The sequence below is a fragment of the Copidosoma floridanum genome, unplaced genomic scaffold (assembly GCF_036245765.1).
Source record: "Copidosoma floridanum isolate Cflo_tuat_1 unplaced genomic scaffold, Cflo_Japanese_pri ptg000023l, whole genome shotgun sequence".
NCBI classification, from domain to species: domain Eukaryota; kingdom Metazoa; phylum Arthropoda; class Insecta; order Hymenoptera; family Encyrtidae; genus Copidosoma; species Copidosoma floridanum.
The window spans coordinates 1,622,116-1,638,360 of record NW_028321900.1 but is presented as its reverse complement, the minus strand read 5'-3'; the positions used below and the strand labels follow the sequence as shown (position 1 = coordinate 1,638,360).

Here is a 16,245-nt window from a genome sequence, read left to right as displayed (position 1 = left end):
CTCTCTCTTTTTCTCTGCTGATCTATTGCTCCTATACGTCTGACATTCTCTCTCTAACCCTTTCCTATTCAATATATATCTATATCTCTCTCAATTTTATATTATCTTCACCTTCGTTCTCAAGCTATTTTCTACTTGTTGCTATCTCCCCATTTCTTTACATTCTACATACTTAGTTTCATTGCATCCATTATCTCATTCTTTCTTGCTCGTACACGCTCCACATTTTCATTCAATCCTTTCCCAGTGGCTGTACATTCCCTCTCTCTCTCTCTCTACTTTTCTGTAGTCCGCCATTTTTGCTACCATTACCAGGGCATATTCTACATCCTCGCCAACCCAACCAACGTGCTATCGCTCTCTCCTCTCGCATGAGTTTGTTCGCATCATTAGACCTGTACGCCTCTCGAAACGGAATAGTTAACTCCTCGCCCGATCCATCGATCGCAGCGCCAGCTGCGTCTGAATTGTCGCAAGGGGCAATTCCGCATTTCCGGACGTCGGTCCGCTTTCACCAGCCTTGCGCTGACTCGTGCGACCGAGCAGGGCCCGCCGGTTCGCAAGGGAATCCTGTTCCTACCTTCATTAATTCCTCGCATATTCACACACCGGAAGTCGTTACCAGTAGGTCCTTCCGTACAATCACACACATCCGCATTTACGCACACAAGACCAGTCCGTATCTAAAATTCCGCATTTTCATATCTCATTAGTTAACAATTTCATCGATTTGTATTTGTCTTCGTTTCTTAATAAATCTGGGTTTTTTATGCCGCTGGCTTTTTCCCATTAAATTGGTTTTCTTTATTTATTTATTAACCTCTGTTCAATTTCAGGTAATCAACGCATCATAACCCCTATTATCAATATTTAAACTCTCAACTTATTTTTTGTTATTATTTTTTTTATTATTTATATTTATTCCCCCCCCCCGTTTTTTTTTTAATTTTATTTCTGTTTTTATTTTATCTATTTTTTTTGATTGATTTCTTGTTACGTGAGCCCCCCCCCCTTTTTTGTTCATTCTGCCCTAATCCCTTTTTAATTTGGACCAGGCAATCCATGTTGGATCGGCTGTGCTCCCACACGACAATTTGGTGCCTCCTGTGAGGTTTGAAGTTTACTGCCTCATCAACATCCCCATCAATCATCGTTGTTTCCAACGCCATCGCTCCCACGGATCAACCTTCTCCCAGCTGTCAGAAGTTGAGTCAACGTCGTCAATACAGATAAGATTTGTTTTCTTTTATTCTTTTTGTTGTTAACCTTTTTCACTTTTTTCTAATTAGAATCAGCTTGGTTTTAAGATATTTCTTTACATTAGTTTTTTTTTGGGGGAACCATAAAGGTGGAGAGTGGGTAGTTTTTATTTTATAAACAAGAAGAGGGACCCGTGGTATTAACGCCATCAGGATGGCAGTTGCAACTTCCAAGAGTTTATCGATAAAGGCAAGGCTATTTTCGGATCGATTAGACGGTTTGGAAAAATTTGTAGGGGGCCCAGACGTCGACAAAGTCAGCGCGACTTTACGTTTGGGGGACCTAACCCGTAAATTTCAAGAATGTGAGGACTTAATAGAAGCGCTTAGTGTTGAGAACGGAAAGGTAATGGAAGTAGAGACGTGGCCAGAAATCAGTAAGCGGTATTACAAGATAGCCAGCGACATTGCGAAGTTGAATGCTCCCGACGGGATGAACAATGCGTCTTTAGTAGGTCAGGGAGGAGGAATGGGCTCTTCGACTTTTGTAGAACACCAGCGTCTCTTAAAACTCCCAGTAGCGGAACTTCCAAGGTTTAGCGGTGGGCACGAAGAATGGTTGTCGTACAAAAACACTTTCTTGACGATGATCAATTCACGCAGTGACATCGATAAACTGGTCAAGTTTATGTATTTGCGGAATACTTTACAGGGCGAAGCGTTGAACAAGATCTCGATTTATACCATCAGCGCGGAGAACTATGACAAGGCTTGGAAAACTCTGGTCGATTCGTACGAGCGTCGGCGTATTCTGATCTCCAAGCATCTTGATGCAATCCTCGACATTCCGCCGTTGAAAACTGCTACTTCCAAGGATTTGTCCATAATGGTTGACAAGGTGAAGCAGCACTTGAATTCGTTGGAGTCTCTTGGTGGTATGGAACCTCCCCGTATGGTCGTTCGCTTACTTGAAAGGGCCTTACCATCGCCCATTCATCAAAGATGGGAGGACTCGCTTGCGGTGGACGAACTCCCGAACCTTGAAACATTTTATTCGTTCATCGAAGGGGTAGTTTCGAGGATGTACACCATGGAGAATGATTGTCCGCAGTTCAAAGACGCCATCGAATCAGCCGGCAAGCCGAATCTGGAACCCAGGAAAGCGAGGAAGACCAACGACGGTGCTCGGATCCTCGTGACTACAGCAGAGCAGCCATGCGTGAAATGCGGTCAAGCACACTCGCTGTATCGTTGTCCAGAGTTTGCTACTTTGTCGGTCCAAGCTCGGTGGGATTTCGTCAGAACACATCGTTTGTGCTTCAATTGTTTGCGTTCACATGTCGGAAAGTGCAACCTGGGGCATTGCAGGCGATGCGATAAGTACCACAACACCTTGTTGCATGCGGACCCGAAGACGTCCCAGTCAACAGCGAAGTCTGGTGGAACTCTTGGTGGAAATTCGTCCAACAACGCTTCTCACACATGACTAGGTTTAGATATTTTCAGTGCCGTGTCTAGGTCACTCACATCTCAACTTCTCATGAGCGCGGTCATTTGGGTCAAGTCAAAGAAGGAGAGCTTCATCGAAGGTCGTACACTGTTGGATACTTGTTCCACTAATCATTTCGTGACGGAGCGTTTCGTGCAACAACTCCAATTTCAGCTGCAGGCTTGCGAAATGCCCATTAGAGGCTTTGGAGGAAGTGGCTCCATATCGAAGGGGTCTATTGAACTCGTCATTCGTTCGCGAGTCAATGAATTCCAGAAGACTCTAAATTGCCTTGTAGTCCCCAATATCACCAGCAAGATTCCAAGCGAACCATTTCCACGGGAAGTAATCGATATTCCGCATAACCTTCGATTAGCTGATCCGCAGTTCCACGTTCCTCGTCCGGTCGACATTCTTATAGGTTCAGGTGAGACTCTATCTTTTCTGTCAGTCGGTCAGATTCACTTGGCTCGAGAAAACTACGATCTTTACTTGCAGAAAACGCAGCTTGGTTGGGTGGTTGTAGGGGGAATAGACCAAAATCGAGATAGCGTAGCTACGTGCAATTTAGTCGAGTTGAACGAACAGCTCACGAAGTTTTGGGAATTAGAAGAGGTTGGTAGTCAGTTAGGTTACACCCCAGAAGAGACTGCGTGCGAAACCCATTATGTCGAAAACACGAGACGCGATAGTAGTGGTCGATATGTCGTTAGATTACCATTCAAGCAGTCAGCTGTACCTCTCGGAAATTCACGGGCTAAGGCGTTCCGACAATTCCAAGCCATGAAACAACGGTTTCTTGGGAACTCTGAACTTCGTGTAGAGTACACTAAGGTTATGCAGGAGTACATCGATTTAGGTCACATGACGCTCGTCAATAATGAGAGTTTTGGAGGGTATTTTATGCCTCACCATGCAGTACTCAAACCATCTAGTACCACCACAAAAACTCGAGTGGTGTTCAATGCTTCAGCCAAAACAGATAAAGGCCTCTCCTTGAATGAAATGCTCATGGTGGGACCTACAATACAGCCAAAACTCTTCGATCACATTTTTCGATTCCGCACTCACACGTTCGTTATCACGGCTGATATAGAGCGTATGTACAGGCAGATCCTTGTCGATCCTCGTGATAGGTTGTATCAGCAAATCTTTTGGTTCCACGAGGGCAGAATCAGGACATTTGAGTTGAACACCGTCACGTTTGGCGTGTCGTCCGCTCCATTCTTAGCTATTCGTACAATCCATCAATTGGCTGAGGACGAAAAGGCAGATTTTCCAAAGGCCAGTGCCATCTTGAAACGCGATTTTTACGTAGATGACTTGCTTAGTGGGGCTGATTCAGTAGCAGAAGTCGTACAGATTCGCAACGAACTTATTCAACTGTTGGCTCGTGGGGGATTTACTATCAGGAAATGGGCTTCGAACCATCGACACGCGTTAGATAATTTAGAGGGACGAGTTTTTAGAACAGAGTCTGTCGTCGAGGGAGATCCTGTAGTCAAGACGTTAGGACTAACATGGGATTCAAAGTCCGATGAATTCCTATACACGGTCAATCCAATCAAGTTGCCCGCAACAATCACGAAGAGAAACATCTTGTCAGAAATAGCTCGAATTTTTGATCCTCTAGGTTTGTTAGGTCCAGTTGTATTCGCAGCCAAGGTTATTATGCAGGAGTGTTGGAAATCAAAGGTAGGCTGGGACGAATCTGTACCTCAGGACCTGTTCACCAAGTGGGCCTCGTTTGCTAAGCAGCTTAACTTATTGGAAGGGGTATCGTTTCCAAGACACCTTCTTTTGCCACACGCTGTCACGATTCAAATCCACGGGTTTTGCGACGCCAGCAACCGAGGATATGGGGCTTGTTTGTATGTGAGATCAGTGGATAGGTCTGGGAAGGTTCTCGTGCGCTTAGCTTGTGCGAAATCCCGCGTCGCCCCAGTCAAACAAACAACGATTCCTCGACTTGAGTTGTGCGGCGCCTTAACGCTGGTTCGATTGTTCAAGGAGTGTAGGGAATCCTTTCCCTTTGTCATTAACAAGGTCGTATTTTGGTCCGATTCTGAGATCGTGTTGCAGTGGATCAAGAAATCCCCTCAGGTCCTCAAAGTCTTTGAAGGAAATCGTGTCGCTGAAATCCAAGAGTTGTCATCAACGATAGAGTGGCGTCACGTGGCAAGTAAAAACAATTTCGCGGATGTTCTTTCCAGGGGACAAAACCCGGCCGAGTTCGTCGAGAATCGTGAGTGGAAGTCAGGAAAGTCTTGGTTGTATGGTCCAGAAGAAGCATGGCCAAATTCAACGAGAAATCACAACATCGATTTACCAGGCTTGAAGGCGTCAACTTGTCTCTTATCGACTTCGAAACCCTCTCATTCCGCAACACCAACTGCGTCAAATTTGTCGTTTCAGGAATCATCCACGAGTCCACCATTCTACAAGCGATCCTCATCCTACTTTGCGTTAGTTAGCTCCTTGTCTTATTGCTTGCGCTGGCGTCATGCGTCTGATCGAACCAAGGCACCACTCTCGATTGCAGAAAGGTCCAGAGCAGAAACAAGGCTTTTAATTTTCATTCAACAGGAACAGTTTGGCAAGGAGATTGAGCAGATCAAGGGAACCGGAAGTACAAAGAACACCAAACTCGCTGCGTTCGATCCATTCATTGACGCGGACGGTCTACTTCGAGTAGGTGGTCGACTACGACACGCACAAATTCCTGATCGTCAGAAGTACCCGATTTTGTTGCCCTCCTATCATCACGTGACCGATCTTATCATTAGGGAAGTCCATCAGTCTTTGTTGCACGCGGGAATTCAAGGCACGCTGTATAAGATTCGTCAACGTTTTTGGTTGTTAGATGGTAAGAATCAGGTTAGGCGGATCGTCAGGCATTGCATTACATGCATTAGGCATCGACCCGTGAATCTTCAGGCCAAAATGAGCGACTTGCCGCGAGCGCGTGTCCAACAAAATGCGGTTTTTCAGCACGTAGGCGTTGATTATTTTGGGCCAATCAACATAAAGGAGAAGAAGTTCCGAAATCGAGTGATTTTACCAGCTTACGGTTGCGTTTTCATCTGCATGCCCACAAAGTCCGTCCACATCGAAATAGCTAGCGACATGACCACAGAAGCGTTTCTTGGAGCGTTTAAAAGGTTTATAGGGCGACGAGGAATCCCATCGCACGTATACTCAGATAACGGAACCAATTTCGTAGGTGCAAATAATGAGTTACGCGAAATCTTCAACCTAGTCCACTCAGACTCTTTCCACGATACAATCAGCAGTTACGCTGCGAAGCAAAACATCAAATGGCATTTCAATCCGCCAGTGTCACCACATTTCGGTGGGATTTGGGAATCCGCGGTAAAATCGTTCAAACATCATCTCAAACGCGTTATCGGAAAGCAAGTGCTTACCTTTGAACAACTCAATACCCTTTGCATCGAAATCGAATCAATTTTAAATTCGCGACCTATCAGTTCAATGTCAAGCGATCCAAACGACCCATCAGCGCTTACACCCGCACACTTCCTTATTGGTCGTCCTCTTACGATGATGCCTGATCACGATTTGACTTCCGTTCCAGATAACCGACTACCAGCATGGAAATTCATTGTGAAGGCGCGGCAGGACTTTTGGAAACGGTGGCATTTAGAATATCTCAACGAACTTCAAAAAAGGACAAAATGGCTCGAGGGAAAGGGAGAAATCAAGGTCGGATCTGTTGTCATCTTAATGGAGAAATCTCAGTCGAATTGTCATTGGCCGCTGGGAGTAGTCATCAAGGTGGATCCTGGGAGCGATGGTGTCGTCAGGGTCGTCGACGTCAAGATAAGGAATGGAATATACAAACGAAACATCACCGATCTGTGTCCATTGCTCGAAAATCAATAATCACATACAGGTCTTGTGTTGCGCACACTTCACACGAACATATACGCTATAACCCACAATTTTGCTCGCTTAATCTCGCAACGGGGGGAGCCTGTTCCGTCGAGAGACGGAAATCAAACGGAGCGTTTGTATACCGTTCAACTCAAACACACCTTTTCTCTCATGTCTTCTCCGCGCCCGCTTAAGCTCATCGCTGGTTGGCTCACGGCTGGCCAATGTACGAGCGGCAGTGGGTGGGGCGTCGAGACTTACGCGTATGCTTGTCGGCGCTCTCTCGCTCTATTGCTTTTTGCACGCCTAACCGCACGCATCTCCATTGCTACCAACGCCTGCATTTTGCTGCCTTCTCGCTTCCAGGTCATCGTACACCAGGAGTCGACGGCTGTACCAGACGCTTACCACCAGAGGATCACGCCAACGCTAAGTCACCTCATCCTTTCATTATACTCGCTCTTATACGTTTAATCATTTAACCTCCCTCTGTATCTTTCCCACATTCTCTCCTAACATTCTACATATCTCCGCATACTCAAACCCCTTCCACGTCTTCCTCTACCTCTCTCTCTCTTTTTCTCTGCTGATCTATTGCTCCTATACGTCTGACATTCTCTCTCTAACCCTTTCCTATTCAATATATATCTATATCTCTCTCAATTTTATATTATCTTCACCTTCGTTCTCAAGCTATTTTCTACTTGTTGCTATCTCCCCATTTCTTTACATTCTACATACTTAGTTTCATTGCATCCATTATCTCATTCTTTCTTGCTCGTACACGCTCCACATTTTCATTCAATCCTTTCCCAGTGGCTGTACATTCCCTCTCTCTCTCTCTCTACTTTTCTGTAGTCCGCCATTTTTGCTACCATTACCAGGGCATATTCTACATCCTCGCCAACCCAACCAACGTGCTATCGCTCTCTCCTCTCGCATGAGTTTGTTCGCATCATTAGACCTGTACGCCTCTCGAAACGGAATAGTTAACTCCTCGCCCGATCCATCGATCGCAGCGCCAGCTGCGTCTGAATTGTCGCAAGGGGCAATTCCGCATTTCCGGACGTCGGTCCGCTTTCACCAGCCTTGCGCTGACTCGTGCGACCGAGCAGGGCCCGCCGGTTCGCAAGGGAATCCTGTTCCTACCTTCATTAATTCCTCGCATATTCACACACCGGAAGTCGTTACCAGTAGGTCCTTCCGTACAATCACACACATCCGCATTTACGCACACAAGACCAGTCCGTATCTAAAATTCCGCATTTTCATATCTCATTAGTTAACAATTTCATCGATTTGTATTTGTCTTCGTTTCTTAATAAATCTGGGTTTTTTATGCCGCTGGCTTTTTCCCATTAAATTGGTTTTCTTTATTTATTTATTAACCTCTGTTCAATTTCAGGTAATCAACGCATCATAACCCCTATTATCAATATTTAAACTCTCAACTTATTTTTTGTTATTATTTTTTTTATTATTTATATTTATTCCCCCCCCCCGTTTTTTTTTTAATTTTATTTCTGTTTTTATTTTATCTATTTTTTTTGATTGATTTCTTGTTACGTGAGCCCCCCCCCCTTTTTTGTTCATTCTGCCCTAATCCCTTTTTAATTTGGACCAGGCAATCCATGTTGGATCGGCTGTGCTCCCACACGACATTGATGTAGCACGATTTTTCTCTGAATCCCCTATTGCCCCCATAGCCTCCACAGATCCCTTACATATTTCAAAGAACCTTCATAAGTATCTCACTACCCCTACACATCTTTTCTTGAATATGATTTTATTGGGTTACTTATTTTAATGAACCCTCTTCATCCCATCCTTGATACCCCTTTATTTTGACAATACCTCCCTTATTCTTACAATGACACTTAGCTACTCTTTAATCATTCCTTATTTCAATAATATCCCTTGATCTCCTTCAGCCTTCCTTTTTTTGTACAAACTGTAAGCCCTTACTTAACTTCTACTTTATATAAGTATAAACTTTTTTGTTTCTTCATTACTGAACCCAGTAAAATATTTCACTCAGCCTCTACCCCCTATTACTCTCTAACACTAACGTAATTCTGCTTGAGCTGCCTTCATTATTAGGCATTACAGTAGGTTTTTTATTTTGTTTAGTTAAATTTTCTGTCAGATTCTTTCAGCCTTATACTTTTATTTTATTTATACTTCAATAAATGTAGTGGAAATTTCTTCCAACATTCTGTCCTATTAAATAGGTCCAGTACATTTCCATCATTTTAGAATATTGAAACTAAGTCTTACTCTTACTTTGACTACCTTGATAACTACGTGTTTTTTTTTTCTATTGAATTTCAGTGTAATAACTTATAACCATACTGTTTTTAATTTTTAATTAGTTTATAAAATGTGTTATCAAACACAAATAAAAACAAAATATGGTTACTTTACACTCCATCCAAAAACAATAAATATTCTTATAAAATTTTTACAAAGTCGATTTTGCCAATATTCATACTTACTACATAGAGGCAAAAATCTTTTTTTCCTTTTTACGAAACTATGAAGATTACTTTCATCAGTTTAACCTTTTGTCTTTAACTAAAGATCTGCTACTAGTTCTAGAAAACCTTAGGATTGAAGAAAACCATTTCCTGTAAAAAGTAAAAGGTAACCAAGACTAATTTTTTATATTTACAGTAACTCATAGTTTAATAATCTGTGTCCTGATTTTCTCTATTTTCATCAATTAGTAAACATTTAACTTTAATTTATACATGGATTAAAAAAATAAAATTGAAGTTTTAATCATTTTATTAAAAAAGAGTTTATTAAAAAAGTTCAAATAACTGTGGATTTAAAAAAAAAATTCGCACTCAGTACGACCTTTAAAAAAATATTTGTCATAACATTTTTTTTGGCTTTTTTTCTTAGAAAGAACCGTTTACTTGAGTCATATGTGTGTGTATTTCATACTATTCACCCAATAACTAAATACCTGACTTTAAAGAGGAATGTTGTTTTCTTTATTATTTTTCTGTTGTATTCATTCTAAAACCAAATATTACCATTAAGTTCTAAAACATTAGAATAAAGTGAATGAAATTGTAATTTTAACGTTTTTTTTATAATAATACTCTCGTTACTTCTTTTTAAAAGGATAACCATACAAAATAAACTTTTTTCTCAAACTATCGATTTATTTACAAAAAAAAATTGTACAATTATATGACGTAGAGTCTCGTCTCATATTTTTCAAGTTGTTTTGAAAAATCACGAAGCCTTTTTTTCTACAATTAAATTTAATTTTTCTGGCTTCTTTCTTATTTTTGATCCTCCAGAAAGGTTTTACCATACTAAAATATTTCTCAAATCTAAAGTTAAACCAAAAATTATATTTTCTGTTACACTAAAAGGTCAAGGGATGCAATACCAGTTATGATCACAAATATATTTTTTTTCCTTAAAAATAAAATATTAATTAGAAGTTTTGTATAAAAATATTTAAGCTTGGTCATCCACGATCGTCTATAAGTAGATTTTTGTTATTCTGATAACATATAATTTTCAAAACATTTTCTTTAATACAGTATTATAAAATTAACAAAATATTTATTATTTATTCATAAAATGTCACTTTAATAGTGTTTTTTATGTTTATATAAAGAATCTCTTTTTAGTTATGATACGTTGAATTAGTAAAACATTTATTTTTTAACTTATAAATTTAACGTATCTAAAAAAGTGGCATTTGCTATTGATTATAAAATCTTCTGTAAAATAAGGTTTATAGTTTTTCGAACGAATGTCCAACAAAAACTTTCTCAAGGACAATTTATTTTCTTAGTAGAGGCCCCCCCCCGTACTTCACCCAAGGTTCACTGACTGGAGCCCTTTAGTGTGTTTATACGCAATGTAAAACGTTTTCAGTTTAACATTTTTCATATATTCTTGACACTTCTTGAAACGAAAAATTTCTTACTAAAAACATTTCTGTTTCAAATCCATGAAGTTTTGGTCGAATAATAAGCTGAAATAAAGTAAAAAAATTATAATAATGTTTAAATGTACAGTGCACTCTTAACCACCTAAAATAGTTGTTAACCATGAAAACAGATAGTTGATTTACACTTTTCACTTCATAAGACATGAAAAAAGCTGTCTGTTTAAGTTGTAACGATTTCAAACAAATACAGTCACACAGACACACACACACACACACACACATGTCTATTATTGTGGCTTCCCGGACAAACTGATTGACTCAATTTTTTCCAAAATTGATTGGGTATGATTTTAATTCATGTTAAAAGAATTAAGGATTATAAACAATTTTTTACGGCACAATACAATGAAAATAATATACAGACTGGCCAGTATAAGCGCGCTTCCATCGAATCTTCAGGTGATTTTAGAACAACTTCCTATTTTCTACGCTGACCACATCGGAACGTCACGCTCACATCCATCACATACAATCCCACACTTATTCCTCATCTATATTTAATACCCAAAATATAATTGTATACAAAAAATTAAGAAGAACCATCCTATCGTATAGCTTCTTTTATTAGGGTGTTATAAATAACATGCCAGTGAATGTCCCTTTTGATGACATTCATAAAGCATATGTTTCTTTGACAGATATTATTCAAATGGCAAACGTATATTGCAATAGCATTCAAAAAATCCACAAAAACTGCAGCTCGTTTGACTGTGCCACTCTTTTATACATCTTACGTTTAAAAAAATCAATATTTAACATGTAACCTCATGAAAAAATCACGTTGAATGGCATTTTTATGATTAGTAGGAGTCTCCTAATTTTTTGGGTACACAAGATTACTTGTAGATGAACCTATCGAATTAACAAATAAACCCACAAGTTGGTTTTCAAATGAATTTAGAAAGAGGGGGTGAAGTGTGCGTAAAAGCATGTATGTGAGTACATCCACATGAGAAAAACAATTGCTAGCTTTACTGTACACGTAAGCGTTCCTCTCACTTCTCTGAAATTTTCTCCCAGTAACTATGTGAAGAACGTCCTTTAGTCAAAAAATCACTTTACTTATAAATAAAAAAATTTTCAACGAATGAAACACAATAAAAATTAATTATTGCATTCGTACAGTACAAAAATAAATTTTTTCTTAATTTTTTAAAAATATTAAAAATTGTGTAAGTAATTATTTATTTGTTTTAAAAGTAACAAATTAATGATAAGGAAGTAAATGTTAAGTGTTACATAATATAAAAGCTGCTTTGCTTATAAACGCTAATTTCATAATTTTTGAAACATGTACGTAAGAAATATATTTCAATAAATAAACTATCTATTTATTTGATTTATAATTAAAGAAAATAAATTACTAATACACAGTACATAAGAATTTATATTTAAAAAAAGCAACGAACTGTATCATAAAGTGCAGTAATCAAGTTGGTTATACGGGCACGTTCATAGCAGAGTTGGCAAGGACCTTGGTCAGTTTACAGGAGGTTAATTTCTTTTCGAAAACTGTTTTTTTTTTTTTTTTTTTTTTTTAGATAGTTAAGAAAAAAGTATAGTTTAAAACGTGTACTTTACTGTTGTCCCGTCATGTTGTGCGGTGTCATGTGGTGTAGGGGGATCAGAAGTACGTCAAGAGGGGCGTGGCGAAGGGGGAGAGTCAAGCAAAATCCACTTTTGTCACACTTTTTCTGAAGGTCAAAATCTAAAATCGTTGATTTACTCTCACGCATAATGTACCCATAAAAGGGTAACTTCAAAAAATTCCCAAACAAAACATCGAAAAATGTCGTACTCTGAGAAAAATTTAATAAAAAAATTATTATTGTAAAAAAGTATGCAATTATTTTATGCTACTGCTGATGTTACTTTACTCTTTAAAAAAACAAGTTGCTGCTTTAGGTACTTCAGATGAGAGCATCAAAACAGAGTGTGTTTATCTAAGAAAACTTGAACACGAGAAAATGAAAAACAAAATAAAACGTCATTACAATTTGCTTAAAATTGTATCAAGCTGTGAAAGGTCACCAACATTTAAAACGTATGTGTACAAAATAACACTCTCATGGATGTCGGCAAAAGAACTTTATAAAAGAGATAAAAGTATTGTTAGCCATAAATATCAACCAAAAAGCTTAAGTTTCATCTGTAATAAATAGAAGTAACTTTATCAACAACAAAATTTGAATATTATGCGATATTTAGTAAAATTTGTACTAATAAATTAAAATTTTGCGTAAAAATTCTTCTAGATTTTGGCAATCTTGTTTAGAAGATTTTCATCCACTTAATTCAATGCCCATATCCTTGTTTGTAACCCAAGTGGCTCAAGTCGTTAGACTCCATAGAGTCACCTGAACTGTGCCTCAGATTTTTTTAAACATCTGACACCAACGGACCTTTTTATTATACCAGTGCTAAATAATAAACATGAATAACAAGTCTATTAATGTCTGTAAATGACAGGACGTTGAATAGGCATGAATAAAAAGAAAAGAAAGATAAAATTATAATATCTGTTAAATTAACAGCACTTCAAGAACAGAACAACTCGCATGTACATGTTGCGTGTTCGAACGCGATACACACCTTCTTCTTCACAATTCAAAGCGAACTGGCTTAGGCCTTCAGAGCCTCGCATCACGCCGGCAACGAACTTGCCTGCCCATGAAGCGTCCTACTCTACCGATGGTGGATCAGCGACCAGAACTTCGATCTCAATGTTGTTTTCATATCATACGAGTTTCTTTCCACGTCGAGTCGATTTACAGCCTAAACGGCCCCAGGCTTTCACCTGTGCACGCTAATTGACCTTCATAACAACCAGAACATCTCGTTCCTCGAGGTCCATAATTGACAAAGATTGGCTTGACGGCCGTGAATCTTGCGCCGATAAAGCACCTCGACCCATGTTCATCGTTTTGCGCATTCATCAACTCGACCTTAGGCATCTCTGCTCTTGATCGCTCTTCGCACCATTTACAATCTTTTGTGTTAACTCCTTGATTTACCAGTCTCGCGCATTTACAAGTTACGAGATATCGCTTACAGCAAATATACATACGCTAGCGCTCCTGATCCTTTACAATGTCATTATTATGTGGTGCTTCATCTATTACATTTGTGACGAGGGTAAAGCGTGAGTACCATGAGTGTTATAATTCGGTCGGGAAGCTTAGCACTAATAGGATTGAACGTGATGTTGAATGGAAAACTGATCAAATAGATCAACTTGGCCGAGTAAAGGGGATTCGCCTCGGCTAACAGAGAAAATAAAGCAATAAGATTTCAGTTGTAAAAGGAAGCCTTGTAATTGCAGGTAGTACTTGAAAATCGTGAATGGGCTTACCCAGTTGACGAAAAGTAAATCACCTCCCAAGCGACTGTCTTCAGAAGTTAAATTGTCTTGGAGAGAAAGTGAGAGATGGAAAATGACTGGTCGTTATGGCCGGAGAAGCTCCACCAATATTCCTTGGCAAATGACGTGCCAAGAAAAAAATATGTACTGCTATTTCTTACATTCTTAGGAAATCAGGCATACACACTGTCAATAAACCTTTGTTCGCTGGGGTTGCTGGCTATGAAATAGTTAGAATATGAAAAATCACCTGGACCGATGCTAAGTGTGATTATGGAACGTTACACGTTCAAAGAGTGTAAGCAACTCCATGGTGAAGATGTTCAATCAAATATGGCTAGAATAAAAAATTCAGCAACCTACTGCGATTTCAGGGTAGATTTGTACAATTACTTGCATGACCTGTTTGTCTGAGGTATCGTAAGTGATAACATTAAAAAGAAACTTCTGGGAAAAAATCAACTAACATACCAACACAAGATAAATTTAGCAACAGCTTTCGAGGTAGTGGAAAGAGATTCAGCACACATGCAGTCATCGAGTCAAAGCAGTGCTGATACGTGCAACTTCCTCTCCGAGAAATCAAAGAAAACAGAGCCACTCAAGGAGTCAACGGGAATTGTGCCTAAAGTTTTTTATCGTTGTGATTACATGGGACACTTTACTGATAAGTGCAAATTTAAAAATCGTTACTGTGACAAGTGTGACCAAATAAGACATTTGCAAAATATATGTAGGAGCACAGAAGCTAGCGTGCGTACATTATCATCGTGAGTGTTCAAGTTAAGGATGCTGAAAATAAGTTTTTCTTAGAATTTTGTATGTGACCAGGTCAAAGCACATTATATTATTATTACCATGGGAAGAAGAGTTGTGTCAAGAAAAATTAATTACGTTTCAAATAAAGTACTTTTGAAAAATTTGTTTTCGTGATCCCAAAAAGTCCGAAAAAATGGGCATCTGCCGAGTCAGTGGATAAAGATTATAAGTTTATCAAATTTTTTCTTACAAACAATCATGAACCATGGATTAATAATATCTTTGAATTTTGTATAAAATATAATGAAGTGAATCCAGTAACATTTTCAAGTCAAAATAATTGGAAAATATCACGTAGATGTGAAATGCATCCATTGTTTTTATCATGACTCCAAATCAACTCAGTAAAACTTTTTTTGGCTTATTTGTTGTGATTTTAAGATCGTTTGAAAAATTTGAATTAAAACAATAACTAGCTCGAATGTAAGTACTAAATTATAACTTATTTTGGTGGGAACATTTTATTTTTGATGAAAACTTGTGCTTGCATTTAACAATTATTTTATTTTAAATATTTCAATCTAGTCTATAGATGATGCCTTACCCCTTCCGTTATTTTTAAAAGTGTTCACAACTCAAGGTATACTAGATTAAGGTTGAAAATTTGAAAAAAAGTATTCAATACTTTGCAACGGATCACATAAATATTTTTGACGTACTAAAAGACCTATTATTTTGTAAAGTGTTACTAAAATAATTATAATCATTTGGTTGAACAGAACTTTAAATTGTTAAGATACAAAAATAGTTTTTTTTTATACTTAAAATATTCTATTTTAATAAAAAAATTATATTACATGATAAAAATATTGTATTCTAAAAGTTTTTTCATAGTAAAAACGTAAAGTTTTTTTTTATAATCGTTTGTGAGTTTTAGAAGCTGACATGAACTCAAAAACCAGAAAAAACATTGATTTTTCTAATTTTGTTTGCTCAATAATGCCTTATATAGTGATACTATGCTTATTAAGGTAGTAGTTTTCCAATACATGGGTCAATCGTATATATAGACATACAATACTAAGGTTATGTTCAAATATCATCCCGTATTCAAAAAATCAGAGAGAAAATTGAATGCCTTTGAGTACACTTATACGTACATAAACATATATACATCTATCTACTTGTACTTATGTAACAATGTGACGTTACCCTATCCGTGATATTTACTTGGTTATCTTCGAAAATCAAACGAAGAGCACCTTTTTATTACTATTACTTTAAAACTATGTGATCAGGAATTCTTAAAAAAATGTATGTGTGATCTTACTGTCTAAGATAGTTTTCAGTAGTTTTTTAATTATTTATAGATGTACGGTAAGTAACACTTTTTAAAGTAATGAGGCTATATAGTGTTTGTATTATTGCTCCAATGTTAAAAGAGTGATTTTTTGACGAAGATATTTTGATAACGACGAGGTAAATCAGTCTCAAATTTTTTACACATAATTCTCGACGTTTATATCAGTTTTGCTGAAAATTTCGTACCTTTTTAGATACTTTT

General features: G+C 38.1%; 2 protein-coding genes across 2 annotated transcripts; both read left to right on the top strand.

Annotated features, from left to right (window-relative positions):
• Positions 1-1,413: 1,413 nt before the first annotated feature.
• On the top strand, positions 1,414-2,685 carry LOC106644341 (uncharacterized). The gene has a single exon (XM_089595009.1). It carries the CDS (start codon positions 1,414-1,416, stop codon positions 2,683-2,685), a length of 1,272 nt encoding a protein of 423 aa, XP_089451135.1.
• A 54-nt stretch (positions 2,686-2,739) lies between these two features.
• On the top strand, positions 2,740-6,591 carry LOC106644342 (uncharacterized). The gene has a single exon (XM_014359791.2). It carries the CDS (start codon positions 2,740-2,742, stop codon positions 6,589-6,591), a length of 3,852 nt encoding a protein of 1,283 aa, XP_014215277.2.
• Positions 6,592-16,245: the final 9,654 nt, after the last annotated feature.

Bases quoted from the DNA above. Each gene is read 5' to 3' on its own strand.
- LOC106644341 (XM_089595009.1), top strand. From the start codon at position 1,414: ATGGCAGTTGCAACTTCCAAGAGTTTATCGATAAAGGCAAGGCTATTT.
- LOC106644342 (XM_014359791.2), top strand. From the start codon at position 2,740: ATGAGCGCGGTCATTTGGGTCAAGTCAAAGAAGGAGAGCTTCATCGAA.